Consider the following 16,312-nt stretch of genomic DNA (forward strand, 5'->3'; position numbering starts at 1 on the left):
CATCCACAATATCCTCAACCTCACTCTTGATTATCATTCTCCTCATCATCATTATCGTCATCCTCATATCCTTATCGTCATCCTTATCATTTTCTTCCACATCTTCATCATCCTCTTAATAATCATTATTTGCTTCTTTCTCAACGGTATTGTCAGTATTCTTCTCATCATCATCATCATCATCATCATCAATATAATCTTCATTAGATTTGTCATTCTCATCATCCTTAACCCCACGCATTCCCATCATTTTCCTCAACATGCTCATCATCATCATAACCCTCACTGTCATCTTTATCACCCTCCACATTTTCATCACTATTCTCATCCTCCTTCTCATCATTAATTTTCAATACCCTTCACCTTCAAATATTCTTCATCCTAATTTCCACTCTTCATTTTCCTTGTTTTCTCCTCCATCATCGTCATCTTTATCATGAGCCGCATCGTCATCTTTAGCATCCTCATTATTATCATCATCCTCACTCCTCATCGTTATCATTCTCAATATCCTCATCATCTTCTTCCACGTCTTTATCGTCCTTAGGCTTACTCTTCCTTCTCATTATCATCATCATCATCATCATCATCATCCTTATCATCCTCCACATGTTCTGCACTATTCCCATCTTTCTCCTTCTCATCACCATTTTCCTTATCATCCTTCTCCACATCTTCATTATCATCCTCATTATCTTCGTCCTCATCATTCCTTCTTATCATCATCTTTGTTACCGTCCTCCTCATCCTTATGTCATAATCATCATCCTAATTTACCTCATTTTAATCATCCTCACCATCCTCTTCCTCCCTATACACAGAGCTGAGGTGAAGGTCACTGATGTCATATATGAGACATATGAGCCCGACTTCCCAGCATGCACTTCGTTAAGTTCACCATCTGTGACTCTTATAGCAGTTCCTAATAATTTGACCCCTTCATGCATCTGAATCTTCAGTGAAAACATTTGAAGACGCACACACACACACACACACACACACACACACACACACTTGCATTTGTTACCTTCTTGAGACCTACGAATATTGCCTACCTCTTTAGGACCACCCTTTCTAGATATTTAAGGATTTGTATTTACAACAATAATAATATATACATACTACGCAAATATAAAAAAGATAAGCAATTACTTCTGTTTTGTTTGTAAATGTTTTTTAATCTTCATTATTTACTTTGTTGTTACAGTATGTCTCTATATACATATTTATTTAATTTTTGTATAAATTTTGGCCAAAGGGGGCGCATTTCAATTTCTTAGACACACCTGTTATTACATATGTTGGCCATAGGGGGAGCACTTCAAATTTTTACACACACTTGTTATTTCATATGTTGACCGGAGGGGGGAACACTTTTAAAACCGACACACAGTGAATTTGAAAAATCCCTCTTTTTTGGGACCACCCTAATTTTTTATTTTTTTTTGATTGATTTAAACATTGATTGTACAGTACAGTACATATTATGTACAATTGACCATTAAATGGTAACAGCAGAATACGTTTTTAAACTTCGGGATCCACGTAAATCAATTCATGGTACAAATATATACTATCAGCATTATACAGTCATCACACAAGTTAATCATCAGAGTGTATACACTGAATTATTTACATTAATTAAATTACAATTCCAATTACATTACAATAATTACATACATTTTGACAGATTTCACCACCAGGGGTACAAATGAGAGCTCTGTTTTTGGTAATGGTAAATGGGTTGTACTTGTATAGCGCTTTTCTACCTTCAAGGTACTCAAAGCGCTTTGACACTATTTCCACATTCACCCATACACACACATTCCCACACTGATGGCGGGAGCTGCCATGCAAGGCCCTAACCACGAACCATCAGGAGCAAGGGTGAAGTGTCTTGCTCAAGGACACAACAGGCGTGACGAGGTTGGTAGAAGGTGGGGATTGAACCAGGAACCCTCAGGTTGCTGGCACGGCCACTCTCCCAACCTCGCCACGCCGTCCCCGTAATGTGCTTAAGGCTGATGACAAACGGGTCACGGACCACAGATGGCCCCTGTGCCGAACTTTGGGCAACCCATCTGTAGAAGCTAACTGTTAATGGCAAACACAGTCTTAGTACCGAAGAGTATTTTTTCATCCTATATGGTTACATAGGGGACGCGGGTTGTCTTACGTCAGCACCGGAAGTCGAACCAAAAATCAGCTGATCACCTGGCGGATATTTTCGGGGATGAATAGGGAAGACCTTATTTAGGTGCCTTCTTGTTTGATGATATATTGCTGCTTTTGCACCTGTCAATGTTTATTTTTGTATGCACATTAAATCTGACTTTGGAGCAATGTTCACTGACTGTAGTATTTGTTTCTCTATTAGATGCAATAGTTTTCTATATTGGGACCATGATTTCGGTCCTAACTTGTTCACTGGTCCTCATATGGAAGGTACTTTCCCTTGTTGATGTCTAAAGAAAGGTAGAAATACAAGAACACACACACACACACATGTGCGCACGCGCACACCCGCACACACACACACACGCCCGCGCACTTAAACGCACAAACTGAGAGGACATTTTAAAGTAAGTTTTGTCAGTAAACAAGGAAAATGTCCTCATATACAAACTTCCAGCATGATGAAAACATGAGTTCATGTGCAGGGGGGAAAAAAATATTTTTGTACCTGATCTCCATCTTTCCGCACAGGCACCGCATCGGTTGCTGGGGACACAAACAGAAAGAGAAGGCAAATGTGAGTGTCTGGCACTTTACATTTTGACCTTAAACTATCACACCCAGCTCATTGCTATCCTCTAAGGTCAGCAACCCTAAAGGCTCCCTGCAGCATTTTTTAAAAAATGATTAAAAATGGAAAAAGATGGGAGAAAATACTTTTTTGGTTTTAGTGTGTTTTTTTGTTCAAGGACAAACATGACACAAACCTTCCCAATTGTTAGAAAGCCCACTGTTTATTATGTTTGTATGTATGCTTCACTGATTAAAGTAATTGGTGAACATAATTTTCTCTGACTAATTTTGGCAGTTCTTGAACTCACCATAGTGAGTTTTTTTACATGTAAAATCTTCCACTCGTTTTTTTGTCTCATTTTGTCCACTAAACGTTTTATGCTGTGCGTGAATGCACAAAGGTGCGCTTTGTTGATGTTATTGACTTGTTGGAGTGCTAATCAAGCATCTTTGATCAGTGCATGATCAAATATGCTTATCCTTACTTTTATCCTCTTCGAATATAATTTAGTTTTGCATGTCTCATGACACAATATTTGTATGTAATATTGGCTGCATTTTAGATGTTTGTGTGCCATGTTGTTCCAGACCAAAGCAAACATTACCTCGCTTCCCAAAGATTGTAATAAATCTATTAAAAGAAGACAGCCTGTCATTTCCTTTAACTTGGACACTCACATCTATACCTTTGGCCATGAAAATCCGGTAATTTCTAGAAGTTATCTCACCTTCTGAGTGGCCTCTGATTTACTAATGGTTTCTAATGTAAAAATGTGCAGAATAAATGTTATATTTCAACATTTCTGTCAACAAAGATTTGCGTCAGCCTGCGACACATGGTCATTTTGATAGTAGGCTATTATAGCAAATTTAGACACTTACGTCATGTGTTGCCTTCATTATAACACTTAAACACGGCTTTTCATTTTTAGCGTCTCCAGACAGATTAGGTTTTTGTATTTTTGGTCTAATATGGCTCTTTCGACGTTTTGGGTTGCCGACCCCTGCTCTAAGTTAACAAGATGGGGACCCAGACTTAAACACGTTGAACAACTTATTCGGGTGTTACCATTTAGAGGTCGATTGTACAGAATATGTACTGTACTGTGCAATCTACTAATAAAAGTTCCAAAATCAATCAAAGCTAACAGGCTCATAGACTAGCAAGCACAGTAACTAGCAGAGGCAATCGCTGAAAAGGTGTCGGTGGACTGTGCAAGGTGCACTCGAGTGAAGTCGAGTCCGCCGCTTGGATGAAGACGACTTCAAAGGTTTAGTTTGAGGAGGACAAGCAGCTCCTTGTAGGAATGAAGGGAGCGAGGCGGCTGATTGAAGAGTATTAAAGAGAGGACATCAATAAATGGCCTGTACTCACTTAACACTGCAGTCTAACGGACTATAATACTTCTCATGTATCAACATGGCTGACGGCAGCATCGATCCAACACTTCTTTACAGGTACCATTCCCCCCCACCACACACACACACACACACACACACACACACACACACACACACACACACACACACACACACACACACACACACACGTATTGCTAAAAGTAGTTCAGCCTTCCACATCAATATCAATAAATCCCTCCAAGGCTAACGGGAGGTGGCGGAGGGTGGAGCTGCTGGTCCAGGAGACGAGCATCAGCTGACAGCTGACCTCCATAAGACGTCAGGCAGCAAGCAAAGAATGTTGGAAAAGGAAGCCTTGCTAACGTCTAGCACAGGGGTCACCAACCTTTTTGAAACCAAGAGCTACTTCGTGAGTACTGATTAATGCAAAGGGCTACCAGTTTGATACACACTTAAATAAATTGACAAAAATAGCCAATTTGATCAATTTACGTTTGATAAATAAATCTCTCTATATATAAAAATAATTGGTATTTCTGTCCGTCATTCCGTCGTAATTTTTTTTTCTTTTTACGGAAGGTTTTTTGTTGAGAATAAATGATGAAAAAAACACTTAATTGAAGTGAATTGTGAAGTGAATTATATTTATATAGCGCTTTTCTCTAGCGACTCAAAGCGCTTTACATAGTGAAACCCAATATCTAAGTTACATTTTTAAACCAGTGTGGGTGGCACTGGGAGCAGGTGGGTAAAGTATCTTGCCCAAGGACACAACGGCAGTGACTAGGATGGCAGAAGCGGTTTAAAAGAGGAGAAAACACAAAAAAAATGAAAATTAAATTTTGAAATATAGTTTATCTTCAATTACGACTCTTTAAAATACAACCGAAAAAACTAGCTTATTTGAATCTTTTTTTTAAAAATTAAAAAAGAATTTATGGAACATCATTAGTAATTTTTCCTGATTAAGATTCATTTTAGAATTTGTATGACATGTTTTAAATAGGTTAAAAACCAATCTGCTTTTTATTAGAATATATAACAAATTGGACCAAGTTATATTTCTAATAAATACAAATCATTATTTCTTCTAGATTTTCTAGAACAAAAATTTTAAAAGAAATTCAAAAGACTTTGAAATAAGGTTTAAATTTGATTCTACAGATTTTCTAGATTTGCCAGAATAATTTTTCGAATTTTAATCATAATAAGGTTGAAGAAATATTTCACAAATATTCTTTGTCGAAAAAACAGAAGCTAAAATCAAGAATTAAATTAAAATGTATTTATTATTCTATATAATAATAATACAAAAATATTTCAACATTGATTTAAATTGTCAGGAAATAAGAGGAAGGAATTTAAAAGGTAAAAATCCTAAAATCATTTTTAAGGTTGTATTTTTTTCTCTAAAATTGTCTTTCTGAAAGTTATAAGAAGAAAAGTAAAAAAAATAAATGAATTTATTTAAACAAGTGAAGAACAAGTCTTTAAAATATTTTCTTGGATTTTCAAATTCTATTTTGAGTTTTGTCTATCTTAGAATTAAAAATGTCGAGCGAAGCGAGACCAGCTTGCTAGTAAATAAATAAAATTTAAAAAATAGAGGCAGCTCTATTTTTAGAACAGGCCAGCGGGCTACTCATCTGGTCCTTACTGGCTACCTGGTGCCTGCGGACACCGCGTTAATGACCCCTGGTCTAGCACCACCATGATAGCAGGTGAAGCCCCAAAGGAAAACAAAGTTGTTTCTGCTTTTTTGTCCTTTAATATCAAATTACAACTGAAGAATTCCAAGTCAAGTAGCACACACACACACACACTCACAATTTGTGCGCATGTGTGCGTTTGTCACGCTGGAGGCCAACTAGCTAATTGGTGTCGCTGTTTCCTACTTGACGATGAGTCACATTCCCAATCCGCTTCGGAATACCGCTGCAAAAAAAAACAAAAAAACAGCCCGCCTGCAGCCGCCAAGGTCGCGTGCCGTGTGAGCTGAGCGTGTGACTTGTGAGGGCACTTGCATATTTACACTTGGCATTTTGAGCGCATATTTGCATTCGTACTGAGAAGTAGGGATTCTAACCAGGACCAGTACCGAATCGGCATTTTAAAAATGGTGCCAAAGCTTAAACAATGCCCTTTTTTGTGTTAAAACAATGATTCTGTTGCGATCCGCTACTTGGATCACCACATGTTTTATACTTCCAGTTGTTGTATCACTGTTCTACACTCTTACTTCCTGTTTAGTCAGTCACCATGGTTCCTCATTGATCCCACTTGCTAATCACGGTTTCTGCACACCTGTCACTTTTTGATTACTCACCTATTTAAGCCCGTCCCTTTTCGTCATTCTTTCTGGGACTCTAATTTGCTTTCACGCAACAAGTTACGCCTGCACTCTACATCGTATGTATATTCTCGCTAGCTTTTCACGCTCAGCCATTTGTGTATTCCAGCTCTCATGCTGTATGTTTTGTTTTTCTCTTTAATGTGTCTATGTGCCAGTTTAGTTCTCATTTTTGTATATCCTAGCTTTTATGCTAGCGTCCTTTGTTTGTTTTATTCTACTAGCTCTAGCATTTTTGTTATATAGCTCTTTTTGTTATTTAAATAAATCAGTTTATCTTACCTTTGCTGTGTTCAATTTCGACGCATCCTTTCGGGAATCGAACATCACAATGCCGAACAGACGTAACAGTATGAACCCAGCAAAAAAGAATTCCCTCGCGTCGAACCAGAGGAAGGAACCCTTCGACTTAGGGTTGTGGTTGGAGCTCATGGCTTGGGAGCAGGAAAGACTCGGCTGTGGGCCTGAAGTCTCCTCCGAAGCCGTTCGCGCTGCCCCGAAGAGGCGGGGGCTCCAGTGGAGTGGTCCCCCGCGCGGAGGTAATGTTCCAGCACCACTTATTCCTCCCCATGGACACAGCAAGTTTCACCCCGTCCAGGATTCACCCGTCATTACCGGTAATCCTGCTTGTTTTTTTTCAAATAATTCCTTCAGCCGCCATGACACTTTTTCAGACATTAGTGATGACGACATTTGGGGAACGCCCACCGGTGACGCAACACCGCCCCCTGTCGTTGACATTTTTTCTGAAGATTTTTATATTGTGGACAGTAATTCTCATTCTCAACCTTTTTCGAATACCAATAATATTTATGACAAGATACAGAATTATCAGAATGTCTTTTCTTTTTATTCCAGTCAGTCTCATTCATCTGTTTCTTCTATCCCACCTTATAAACCTGCACAATTTAAAGGGGAGGAATCTGCCCGCCTCCAGACCTCCCCCCACCCTCCCTTAAGGTCAGTCCCTGACCACAGGGAACGGGTCTGGGATCCCCTTCTGGAGGAGGGGGCTATTGCCTATAATGGTGCTGCGGAGGTAGCACAAACGCTATCTGTTAAACATAAACCTCCATGTAGACCACCTTTACCGGTTCGTAAACCCGTGAAGCCACCAGCGCCTCCCAGACCACCTTTACCGGTTCTCAAAATTGTAAAACCGCAACCTCCTATGAGGCCACCATTACCTGCATGTCTGTCCAGTAAACCAATAGCTCCAAGTAGACCTCCTCCACCTGTGTTTCCCCCGGCCAAGTCTCAACGGCCTTGTAGACCTCCTCCACCTGTTTTTCCCCCGGCCAAGTCTCAACGGCCAAGTAGACCTCCTCCACCGGTGTTTAGTATAGCTAGGTCATTACCTCCAGCACGTTCTCCTCCACCGGTGTTCGGCATTTCTCCCAGTCTGGTTCTCACACCAGCACATGACTCTGACCTGGTTTTCACGCCAGAATTAGACTCTCGCCTGGTTTTCACATCAGAAAATGTTTTTGGCCTGGTTCTCACGCCAGTTTCAGACTCTAAACTGGTTCTCACGCCAGCACAGACTCCAGGGCTGGAGCCCACTCCAGCACCAGTTCGTAAGCTGGAGCCCACTCCGGTACCAGCACCACGACAGGTACCGGTACCAGCTCCGCGCCGCCAAGCACCGTTACCACCTCGGAGCCGCCAAGCACCAGTACCAGCTCCGCGCCGCCAAGTATCGGTACCAGCTCCACGCCGCCAAGCACCGGCACCAGCTCCACGCCGCCAAGCACCGGCACCAGCTCCACGCCGCCAAGCACCGCCGACGACGGGGCTGGAGCCCACACCAGCGTCGACGACGGGGCTGGAATCCACACCAGCGTCGACGACGGGGCTGGAACCCACACCAGCACCTCCGACGACTGCGGCTACCACGCCGCCTCCGACGACTCCTGCGGCTAACACGGCGCCTCAGACACCTTCTTCGGCTGGAGCACCCACATCATCCTCGCCAGCTGCACCCGGGCCTGCTTTGGCTGCAGTCCCCGCACCCTCGTCTGCTGCTTCCAAGCCTGCTGGCATTTCGGTGCTGAGGCGTCGTCCACCACGTCGACCACGGGCGTGGCCTCTGCGAGGTCGTCCTCCTCGCCAGACACTCCCTCCTCCATGTCGGCCACGTATGTGGCCGTGCCCGGGTCGTCCGCCTCGCCGGGCACCTCATCCTACGAGGCGGCCAATAATGTGGCCTTTTCGAGGTCGCCCGCCAAAACTTTTTCGGCAGCGGCGTTCCACCCGCCGCCGCCACAATATGTGTCCTCGGTGGATTCGGGGACATGCGATCTGGCGACCCTCCACCGTGGCCTCCCTCCGCCCTCCCTTCGTTTGTGAACTTTCTGGTTTTGGGGAGGGGGTTCAAGTTTTTGTTTGTGTTTTTTGAGACATCTGGTATCTGTCTTTTGTTGGGGGGGAATACTGTTGCGATCCGCTACTTGGATCACCACATATTTTATACTTCCAGTTGTTGTATCACTGTTCTACACTCTTACTTCCTGTTTAGTCAGTCACCATGGTTCCTCATTGATCCCACCTGCTAATCACGGTTTCTGCACACCTGTCACTTTTTGATTACTCACCTATTTAAGCCCGTCCCTTTTCGTCATTCTTTCTGGGACTCTAATTTGCTTTCACGCAACAAGTTACGCCTGCACTCTACATCGTATGTATATTCTCGCTAGCTTTTCACGCTCAGCCATTTGTTTATTCCAGCTCTCATGCTGTATGTTTTGTTTTTCTCTTTAATGTGTCTATGTGCCAGTTTAGTTCTCATTTTTGTATATCCTAGCTTTTATGCTAGCGGCCTTCGTTTGTTTTATTCTACTAGCTCTAGCATTTTTGTTATATAGCTCTTTTTGTTATTTAAATAAATCTGTTTATCTTACATTTGCTGTGTTCAATTTCGACGCATCCTCGAGGGAATCGAACCCGGCATCACAATGCCGAACAGACGTAATAGATTCATTCATTTAGAAAAAACGAATTACGATTTTACTCTCCAAAATTGCAATTTGATTTGCAATTTTCAGAATTTATACAATGCATAACACAATGCATAAAACTGCAAAAAATGAGTGAAGGACAACGTGTTAATTGTAAAATGCCAATCAACATATTCTTGTCTCAAGGTGCCACAGATTAGAACTATATGCAATAATTCACTTTCAAAATATTTGGCTTTACGCAGACATACTCAGAGCTTCTGTCCTCATTATGATCTTAAAGGCCTACTGAAACCCACTACTACCCACCACGCAGTCTGATAGTTTATATATAAATGATGAAATATTAACATTGCAACACATGCCAATACGGCCTATTTAGTTTACTAAATTACAATTTTTAATTTCCCGGGAGTTTCTTCTTGAAAACGTCGCGTAATGATGACGTGTACGCGTGACGTCACTGAGTGTTAGGAAATATGAGCGCTGCACACACACAGTTAAAATCGTCTGCTTTAACGGCATAATTACACAGTATTTTGGAGATCTGTGTTACTGAATCTTTTGCAATTTGTTAAATTAATATTGGAGAAGTAAAAGTAGAAAGATGAAGTTGGGAAACTTTAGCCTTTAGCCACACAAACACACAGTGATTCTGTTGTGGGACATGCGCATTCTGCGTCTCCCTCCGCTGCGAGTCCAACCTGATGACCCGCTGACAGCGCATTCCAGACACGCCCCCGCACTCATCAAGCGGACCGCGCCCACTCTCTGCCGCAGCCGGCCGCATTACACACCTGTGACTGATGACGAGGAGCTGCTTAAGAGACCAGTGGACCCAGGGATCCTCACGGGAACTTAGTTCTCTACTGACGTTCAGTAAGCTGTATCCTGCGTTATGCGATCATGCTTTCCCTGTGATTTTCCCTCTCCATGTTCTCAGTGTGTTTCCCTTTGTCTCCTCCGTAGTGCCTCCCGTTGCCTGGAAAGAGAGCTGTGCGTCTCTCTTCTCCCTCTGGACTTTGACTGCCTCCCTCTATCCTCGACCCTCCACTTTGGACTCGGATCTCTTGACGCCCCTCTCAGCCCCACGGACCCCCGCTTGTATCCCGGATCACCTGCCTGTTCCCTTCGCTCTAGTCAACACGTTGGTAACACACACTCCAGTTAACCTACACACATAGCCTCACACCACATACACTTTTGAATCTTATGTTCACATTCCATTCCCTTACTTCGTTTTCTGTTGTTTGATTATTATAGATATGTGATTTAATAGATATATATTAAATCTCTGTACACTACTGCCACCTGGTGTCCGTTTGCCGTCACGTCCTCTGCAATACATAACAGATTCCTTGTATAAAATTCCCGGAGGTGAAACTTTACTATGATCACAACGGTCAAGCTGTCACAGTCAGTCTGTCTGTTTTTCTCTGTGTGTCTTTGGGAGAGTGGGCGTGTTTTGGGCGTAGGCTTGGCTCCAGCTCTCAGCCTGACACAGCTGATCCCAGCACCCTAATCACTCACCTGCCTGCCATCAACTCATCACCTGCAGCCTACAAATGTTTGGACTCCACTCGGCGCGATTGCCAGATCGTTTCACCTTGCTACATGTGGTAACGCTTCTCGCCAGTTTGTCCTAGAATTCTAGCAATTTTGATAATCTTGCAAACCTGCTATTTTTTGTGGGTTTTTTTGCTCCTCATCTTACCAGTGTTTTTTCCTCTGCCTTCAGTTCCCTACTTGCCGTGTGTGCCTGCCTCGGCCTGCTAGCCTCGGCCTGCTAGCCTCAGTGTGCTCTCCTGGACTGCAAAGCCTAAGACTACAAGCTGCCTCCTTTTCCCTCAGGTTTTATTAATAATAACCCTTGAACACTATTTCACCTTGTCTTTACTGCATTTGGGTCCACCCATTTTACCCCCCCGTGACAGAACGATCTGGCCCTTTACAATGGACCCAGCAGATTTTGACCGTGTGAGGGAGGCCCTTGCCAATCAAGGACAGCGTTTGGGAAACCATGACCAACTATTACAAAAACTTATTGACCAGATGTCACGCGTTTCCACCCAGCTCACAACTCTCATCAATCAACAAGCTCAACCACAACCCGAACCACCTGCACCACCTGCACCCCATGCTGTCCCTGCTGCAGAGCCACACATCCCCCCGCCTGATAAATATTCTGGCAATCCTAGCACCTGTCGTGAATTTTTTAACTCAGATCCAGCTTGCTTTTGAAGCTCAGCCCTCTCGTTTTGGCCGTGAGGCAGCCAAAATTGCTTATATAGCCAACCTGCTACAGGGGCCCCCTTTGAGTTATTTTAATGCCCTTCGTGAGCAAGGATCCCCTGCAGTCCAGTCCTTTGCTGCACTATCTGCAGAACTGAAGCGGGTCTACGACCACCCCATACGAGGGCAGCAAGCAGGTCAGCAGTTGTTGCGACTTCGTCAAGGGAAACGCTCAGTAAGAGAATTTGCCTGTGAATTCCGGTCCCTAGCTGTGGAGTCTGGCTGGAATGACCAGGCCCTTCTCACTGCTTTCCAGAATGGGCTTAGTCGGGTCATTGGAAGGGAGATTGCTCTGAGGAATGAGCAGTTGTCCTTAGACGAAGCTATTACAGCAGCTATCAACATCTCAGACCAGATGGCCCAGTGGCAAGCTGACCCCGTTTCTTGCAGGTCATTGGAACCCTCCAGCTTTAGACCCGGGTCGGCCAAGCCCAATTTGCCAATGTGCAAAGCCTTAACCTCCAGTTCCCCTGTTGAGGAGCCCATGCAGGTGGGTCGGGCTCACCTTACACCTTAAGAGCGCCTCCGCAGAAGGAGGGCAGGGGTGTGTCTCTATTGTGGTCAACCTGGCCATTTCCTTGCCACCTGTTCTTTGCGGCCAAAAGAGTAGGCTCACCAGTAACAGTGGGGGTTCTGGTGAGCCAAGCTGTCTCCTCCCCTAAGTCCCTATGCCGTATGCAGTTTTCTGCTAGTCTCCGTTGGCAATCTCAGTCCATGTCTCTCCTTGCTCTGGTGGACTCGGGGGCGGATGAGAACTTTTTGGACGCCGACGTTGCTTCCCAAATGGGCATTACCATCGAACCACTTCCCTCACCCTTACAAGCCAATTCCCTGACTGGTCGACTCCTTGCCCGTGTCACTCACCGATCCGAACCTGTGCACCTCCTTGTCTCTGGTAATCATCTTGAACAAATCCAATTCCACATAATCTCTTCTCCTTATGCTCCTGTAGTCCTTGGTCAGCCCTGGTTAAGACTTCACAATCCTCACATTCACTGGTTTGCAGCCAAAGTGGTGAGCTGGAGCTCCTACTGTCTTTCCACCTGCCTGCGGTCTGCCCGCTCCCCTGCTGAGGACACAGTCTCCCCGGTTGTTGCAGAGCCCCCAGACCTGTCCAAGGTTCCCTCTGTCTACCATGACTTAGAAGAGGCCTTCAGCATGCAACATGCACTGTCCCTCCCTCCGCACCGCCCTTATGACTGTGCCATTGACCTGCTTTCAGGAGCTCCCCTGCCTTCCAGTCGGTTATACAATCTGTCACGCCCTGAGAGAGAGGCGATGGAAAAATACATCCATGACTCATTGGCTGCAGGCATTATTCGACCCTCATCTTCCCCACTCGGTGCAGGTTTTTTTTTTGTGGGTAAAAAAGATGGCACTCTACGTCCCTGTATAGATTTTCGAGGGTTGAATAATATCACCATTCATAACAAATACCCACTGCCTTTACTGGCATCTGCCTTTGAACCCCTCCAAGGAGCAACTGTGTTTTCCAAGTTAGACCTTCGCAATGCCTACCATTTGATTCGAATCCGAGCTGGTGATGAATGGAAAACAGCCTTTAGGACTCCCCTTGGCCATTTTGAATACTTGGTTATGCCCTTTGGCCTGACTAATGCCCCAGCAGTTTTTCAAGCTCTGGTGAACGATGTCCTCCGAGACTTGATTAACCGCTCCGTTTTTGTGTATCTGGATGATATCCTGATTTTCTCCCGCAACCCGGAGGAACATGTGGTTCACGTCAGACAAGTGCTCCAGCGCCTTCTTGAGAACAAGCTCTACATTAAAGCTGAAAAATGTGAGTTCCATGTTCAGTCCACAAGGTTTCTCGGTTTCATCATTGAGAGTGGTCAGGTGAAGGCAGACCCCGAAAAGGTGCGAGCTGTGGTGGACTGGCCACAACCAACCTCAGTTAAACGTCTCCAGGGCTTTCTGGGCTTTGCAAACTTTTACCGCCGGTTCATCCGGAACTACAGTCAAGTGGTCGCACCCCTCACAAGACTCACATCTCCATCCATCCCATTCACTTGGACGGCAGAGGCTGACGCGGCTTTCAAGGAGCTTAAGAGACGTTTTACCACAGCCCCTGTCCTGATTCATCCTGACCCCTCACGCCAGTTCATCCTGGAAGTTGATGTCTCAGAGTCTGGAGTGGGGGCTGTACTATCCCAGCGTTCTGCCAAGGACCAGAAGCTCCATCCATGTGCGTTCTTCTCATATCGGCTACAACCTGCTGAGCGCAATTATGATGTAGGTAATAGGGAACTGCTGGCAGTCAAACTCGCTCTGGAAGAATGGAGGCACTGGCTTGGGGGAGCAGAACACCCCTTCATCATCTGGACAGACCATAAAAACCTGACCTACATTCAGTCTGCAAAGCGCCTCAATTCCCGTCAGGCCCGGTGGGCTTTGTTTTTTGGTCGATTCCGCTTCACACTGACCTACCGTCCAGGATCCCGCAACATCAAACCGGGTGCCCTGTCACGTCAATTCACTTCGGAGGGTCCCACCAGTCCTGAGCCTATTCTTCCGGCCTCGTGTGTGGTGGCCACAGTGACTTGGGAGATAGAGTCGGTGGTCCGAAGGGCTCAGCAAGACCAACCAGACCCGGGTAATGGTCCTGATAACCGCCTTTTTGTGCCTGATGCTGTACGTTCACAGGTTCTTCTGTGGGCACACGCTTCCCTATTTGCCTGCCACCCAGGAGTTGGCCGCACCATGACTCTCCTCAAGCGACACTTTTGGTGGCCTACCATGGATGCTGATACCCGTGCTTTTGTGTCTGCCTGTACTGTGTGTGCCCGTGGAAAATCCTCCAATCGACCACCTGCCGGCCTACTCCATCCCTTGCCAGTCCCAAGCCGCCCCTGGTCTCATATTTCACTGGATTTTGTCACTGGCCTCCCGCCTTCTCAGGGAAATTCGGTTATCCTCACTATAGTGGACAGATTTTCCAAATCAGTGCATTTTGTGGCTCTACCCAAACTCCCCACATCCCTGGAAACAGCTAACCTCATGGTCCAGCATGTGTTCCGTCTTCATGGTATTCCTTCAGATGTGGTCTCTGATAGAGGGCCTCAGTTTACTTCAGAGGTTTGGAAGGCTTTCTGTCGGGCTATTGGAGCCACTGTGAGTCTGACTTCGGGTTATCTCCCTCAGTCTAATGGGCAAACCGAACGGGCAAATCAAGACCTAGAAGCGGCCCTCCGATGTGTCGTTGCTAAGAACCCCTCCTCTTGGAGCACCCACCTGGTATGGGTTGAGTATGCCCACAACTCATTACCCTGTGCAGCTACTGGAATGTCACCATTAGAGGTATCCTTGGGATACCTACCTCCGTTGTTTCCTGCTGAGGAAGATGACATCTCCGTACCTTCAGTAGAGGCTCATATGCGGCGTTGCCGCAAGGTGTGGAAAGATGCTCGTGCTGCCCTCCTCCGCTCTGTGGACCGAAATCGTCGATATGCTGACCGACACCGAAGTACGGCCCCTGTATACCATCCTGGTCAGCAGGTGTGGCTTTCCTCTAAAGACCTCCCCCTGAAGGTGGACTCTAAGAAACTTGCACCCCGGTATTTTGGCCCTTATGAAATCATTTCCATCATCAATCCAACAGTAGTTAAACTCAAATTACCTGCACGCTGGAGGATCCATCCCACCTTCCATGTCTCTCAACTGAAGCCTGTTTCAACCAGCCCACTGTCTCCCCCTGACACGCCCCCTCCTCCCCCCCGTGTCATCGATGACCACCCAGCCTACACGGTCCGGCGACTGCTGGATGTGCGCCGTCGGGGTAGAGGTCTACAGTACCTGGTGGACTGGGAGGGGTATGGACCTGAGGAGCGTTGCTGGGTGCCACGCAGCTTCATCCTGGACCCTTCCCTCATCTTGGCCTTTCACCGCAGTCACCCGGGCAAGCCTGGGAGATCGCTTGGAGGCGTTCCTTGAGGGGGGGGGCACTGTCACAGTCAGCCTGTCTGTTTTTCTCTGTGTGTCTTTGGGAGAGTGGGCGTGTTTTGGGCGTAGGCTTGGCTCCAGCTCTCAGCCTGACACAGCTGATCCCAGCACCCTAATCACTCACCTGCCTGCCATCAACTCATCACCTGCAGCCTACAAATGTTTGGACTCCACTCTGCGCGATTGCCAGATCGTTTCACCTTGCTACATGTGGTAACGCTTCTCGCCAGTTTGTCCTAGAATTCTAGCAATTTTGATAATCTTGCAAACCTGCTATTTTTTGTGGTTTTTTTTGCTCCTCATCTTACCCGTGTTTTTTCCTCTGCCTTCAGTTCCCTACTTGCCGTGTGTGCCTGCCTCAGCCTGCTAGCCTCGGCCTGCTAGCCACAGCCTGCTAGCCTCAGCCTGCTAGCCTCAGTGTGCTCTCCTGGACTGCAAAGCCTAGGACTACAAGCTGCCTCCTTTTCCCTCAGGTTTTATTAATAATAACCCTTGAACACTATTTCAGCTTGTCTTTACTGCATTTGGGTCCACCCATTTTACCCCCCCCGTGACACAAGCGAACATGGATCCCGACCGAATGTCAACCAGCAGATTTCGGTGAGAAAATTGTGTTAAAAAGTCGCTTCTTACCGGAGATCAGCTG

General features: G+C 45.6%; 1 protein-coding gene across 4 annotated transcripts in view; it reads right to left on the reverse strand.

Annotated features, from left to right (window-relative positions):
* LOC133557723 (uncharacterized) overlaps positions 1-16,312 on the reverse strand; it is a 42,382-nt gene that overhangs the window by 11,242 nt on the left and 14,828 nt on the right. For all 4 annotated transcript variants that reach the window (XM_061908448.1, XM_061908447.1, XM_061908446.1 and 1 more), the window contains exon 2: positions 2,684-2,721. In XM_061908448.1, the coding sequence (XP_061764432.1) occupies positions 2,684-2,721 (38 nt within the window). The remainder of the gene's footprint in view (positions 1-2,683; positions 2,722-16,312) is intronic.

Source organism: Nerophis ophidion, linkage group LG08 (genome assembly GCF_033978795.1).
Source record: "Nerophis ophidion isolate RoL-2023_Sa linkage group LG08, RoL_Noph_v1.0, whole genome shotgun sequence".
In the NCBI taxonomy this organism is placed as follows: domain Eukaryota; kingdom Metazoa; phylum Chordata; class Actinopteri; order Syngnathiformes; family Syngnathidae; genus Nerophis; species Nerophis ophidion.